The sequence below is a fragment of the Rutidosis leptorrhynchoides genome, chromosome 1 (assembly GCF_046630445.1).
Source record: "Rutidosis leptorrhynchoides isolate AG116_Rl617_1_P2 chromosome 1, CSIRO_AGI_Rlap_v1, whole genome shotgun sequence".
In the NCBI taxonomy this organism is placed as follows: domain Eukaryota; kingdom Viridiplantae; phylum Streptophyta; class Magnoliopsida; order Asterales; family Asteraceae; genus Rutidosis; species Rutidosis leptorrhynchoides.
Window position 1 is genome coordinate 250111402 of NC_092333.1, and position 3474 is coordinate 250114875.

Sequence of the window (3474 nt, forward strand, 5' to 3'; positions counted from 1 at the left end):
GCAATTTTTTTCGTTTTCTATTAAGATTTGGGAAAAGTATATGAAAATGCATTGAACTTTCACCAAATTCCTATTGTATGCATCCAACTTTCAAAACTCCTATTGTATGCATTCAACTTTTAAATATGTGCTATTGTATGCAAGCCATGACTTATACATCAGGTATCAGGTCACCAACGTTAATTTTTTTACACAGTTGGTCCCTCAACATAACGATGGTTAGTTATATCCATTACAAATCTAGAACATCTTCATCTTCAAGATCTTCAAGAATTCCTCCCTCTTCTAAACAATGATTTCAAAAACACATTCAAAACAATTCAGCTTCCATCTCCAACTCATAACCAATGTTTGATAAATGTAAAGATGTACGTGATTCTTACCACCGGCAATTGCCTCGGTTGTTGATTTCGCCAGAAAGACCATCGATGGCCGTCACCAAACTTCAACATGAAATTAACTCAGACCACGAAATTAGCAATAACCTTCAATTGAACTGATGTTTATTTGAAGGACAAAATAAATCAAAATACAACAAATTTATCAATTTTGTTATTTTATATATGGAACTAAATATAATTTAACTGCTAGTACTTAAAATATGCAATCCCATATCAAACCCTTAAATAGATTCCATCTTTCTTCAAGATTCACAATACCGAGATGCATACATACAAAAGATACATTTTTAAGACCGAAAATGGGATCTTGATGATAAGAATGGTACTCTTTTATATGGGGAACAATGGATTTGTAGTCAAATCGAAGCTTGAAAGCCCACAAAACATACTGCATAGATCTGGGTTTAGATCCGCACAAACCAGATCCGAGTAAAGCTTGAGTGATGCTGGGTTTTAATTCAATTCAAGGGTTTTACAAAAAAATTGCATATCTCATATCTGTGAAGTTACAGATCTAATTTGGACATTAGAATTTTAATTTGGACATTAGAATTTGGGGTTTTTAAAATTAGGGATCTTATTTTTTGTGTGATGGAAATGAAGAATTGGGGTTTTTAAAATTAAAGTCCCTAAAAGGGCCAGTTATATTGTTCACACTACTCGGTCGAACAATCCACCAGTTATTAGGGATCTTATTTTTTGGTTGATGGAAATGAAGAATTGGGGTTTTTAAAATTAGGGTTCTTATTTTATGTTGATGAAGATGAAGATGTGAGTAATGAAGATGAACATTTAACAAATATGATGAAAGGACCACTGAAATTAGGATTTACAAACATGAGGGACTAATAATGTAAATGTCTAATTGAAGGTTACCTTAAATACATAGAATAGAACAATTTAGAAAGTTAAACGCATACAATAGGAGATTTCAAAGTTGAATGCATACAATAGGAATTTAGTGAAAGTTCGATGCATTTTCATATACTTTTCCCTTAAGATTTGTATGAAAAAGTAGAGTTTTCATCCCCCATTCCATGAATTAAACGTTTGTTTTTTTGTGCCATGTTTGCTGCCTCCATTTGTTCAATAATAGCTAGGTCTTTTAGAGCACAAGATCTAGAAGTGGCCAAAGAGGAGTAATCAGAATCCGAATCTAACTGTGCATCAATATCTGCAATTTTCTTAGTGAGCTCAATTTTGTTACGGTTAGAGGATGATCGAATATCCTTACTCCATGACTTCAGTGCAGCTTTTACATGTTTCAATTTATCTTTGAATCTAATTTGCGGATTGGAGCTAGCTCTTTGAGACAGATCATTCCATGCATCCTCGACCGTCTTGTCAAAATTTTCGAGATCAAACCAAGAGTGAAAAATTTTAAATGGTGTCGGGCCATAATCGACAATGTCATTACATAGGAGAATGGGACAATGATCCGACCATAAGTTGGAGAGAATCTTGCCCGTAACATGAGGGAACACATCTAAAATTCCATTAGATACCATGAATCTATCAATCTTTGAACGTTGAGTAAAAGATTTATTCACTCTTGTAAAAGCCCGTCCTCCTAATGGAATGTCAATGAGGCCTCCGTTAGCAATAAAATCATTAAAGTCAGCAGCCTCTAAATGATTGAAGTGAGTACCAAAGCGTTCATGCGAATATCTCACCGAATTAAAGTCGCCAAAAATGATAAAGTCTCCATCATTATTATTGATGAAAGAAAGAATGAAATCCCAAATGCGCTTTTTCTGGCGTCTTGATTGAGGAGCATACACGTTAATTAAGAAACACGGAGAATCCCTCTCACAAAATCGACCCTCGACAATCTGCATATTATTGAAAGAAATTACTCTACTGCAATTAAAGCTGTTAGGGTCGCAAATGGTGAGAATACCACCTGAACGACCTCTAGCACAAGACGCAGCTACCTTAAAATTAAAATTTCCCCACAACGCTTTGACAGCAAAGTGGTTCAAAGTAGACATCTTTGTCTCTTGGATCCCAAGAATCGTAATCGCATGATCCTTGCATAACTTGCTAACCCATCTATGTTTATTAAAAGATGTTACTCCGCCTCCAATATTCAACGATAATAAATTCATGAGATCAATTTGCTACCTCTCATACCGTAGATCACTTTCTGAATTTCATTAGGGCAGTTCTTCATATCATAGCCCAATACCTCACCAAACTTGATGAAATCAATTTACATGTTCAGATTATTATGCTCTCGTAAGGATGAAGCATTATGTCCTTCAGCTCTACTTGATAGGGGGGAGTGAAAACGAACACCATTAAAACCAGGGGTTTAGATAAAGATGATGGAGATTGTTGCTTTGGGAGTTCATTATTCAAAGAAGTTGATGCGTCATCATTCAGTTTTGGGACATGTTCGAATACTTGTTCAGCTTGGGTCGAGTTATTAACACCTTTGTTCACTTCCTCAATTTTTCTCAGAAAGGAAAGAGTCTGGGATCACTTCATCACTATTACCATCGAAATGTATAAAAGGGGATTCACTAACTTCAGAAACATGATCTTCTGATTCAATAGGTTAGTTATCTTCTTCTGGTTCAAGAAGTTCAGGAATCCAATTAGTAATTTCACGAACAAGAACTTGATACATTTTGTTTTTAACTTTAACCAAAATAGTATCATGAATATAATTCAAACGATCTGTTATAATGCAAAGCTTACCCATTCCATTTTGTCCCGTTTCAAGGAGAATGATTTAGATCCAAAAGAACGTGAAATTCTTTTGTATGATGCATCAGTCCAAGCGCATGCCGGTAGGCCCATTAAATCAATCCACACAGCGCGATCTTTAACGACAAAAGAATAATCAAAGGTTCTGTAATCTTCCAAATAAGTTTGTGTAACCTCGTTATTTTTAAAGTTAATCATGGATTCCTCATTAGAAAATACAGCATCTATCCAAGCACCACCAAGGTGATGATAATCCACGTCATTGAAACCCTCCAATAACCAAATTCTTTTAATAAAGGGAATAATGACGGGATCCTTCAGTTTCAGAAACAAAATAAAAGGAACATCTTTACTGGAACAA

General features: G+C 35.0%; 1 protein-coding gene across 1 annotated transcript; it reads right to left on the reverse strand.

The window, feature by feature from the left end:
- Positions 1–1396: 1396 nt before the first annotated feature.
- LOC139896804 (uncharacterized) lies at positions 1397–2509 on the reverse strand. Its single transcript, XM_071879448.1, has one exon. The coding sequence runs from the start codon at positions 2507–2509 to the stop codon at positions 1397–1399; it is 1113 nt and encodes a 370-aa protein (XP_071735549.1).
- Positions 2510–3474: the final 965 nt, after the last annotated feature.

Bases quoted from the DNA above. Each gene is read 5' to 3' on its own strand.
- LOC139896804 (XM_071879448.1), bottom strand. From the start codon at position 2,509: ATGAATTTATTATCGTTGAATATTGGAGGCGGAGTAACATCTTTTAAT.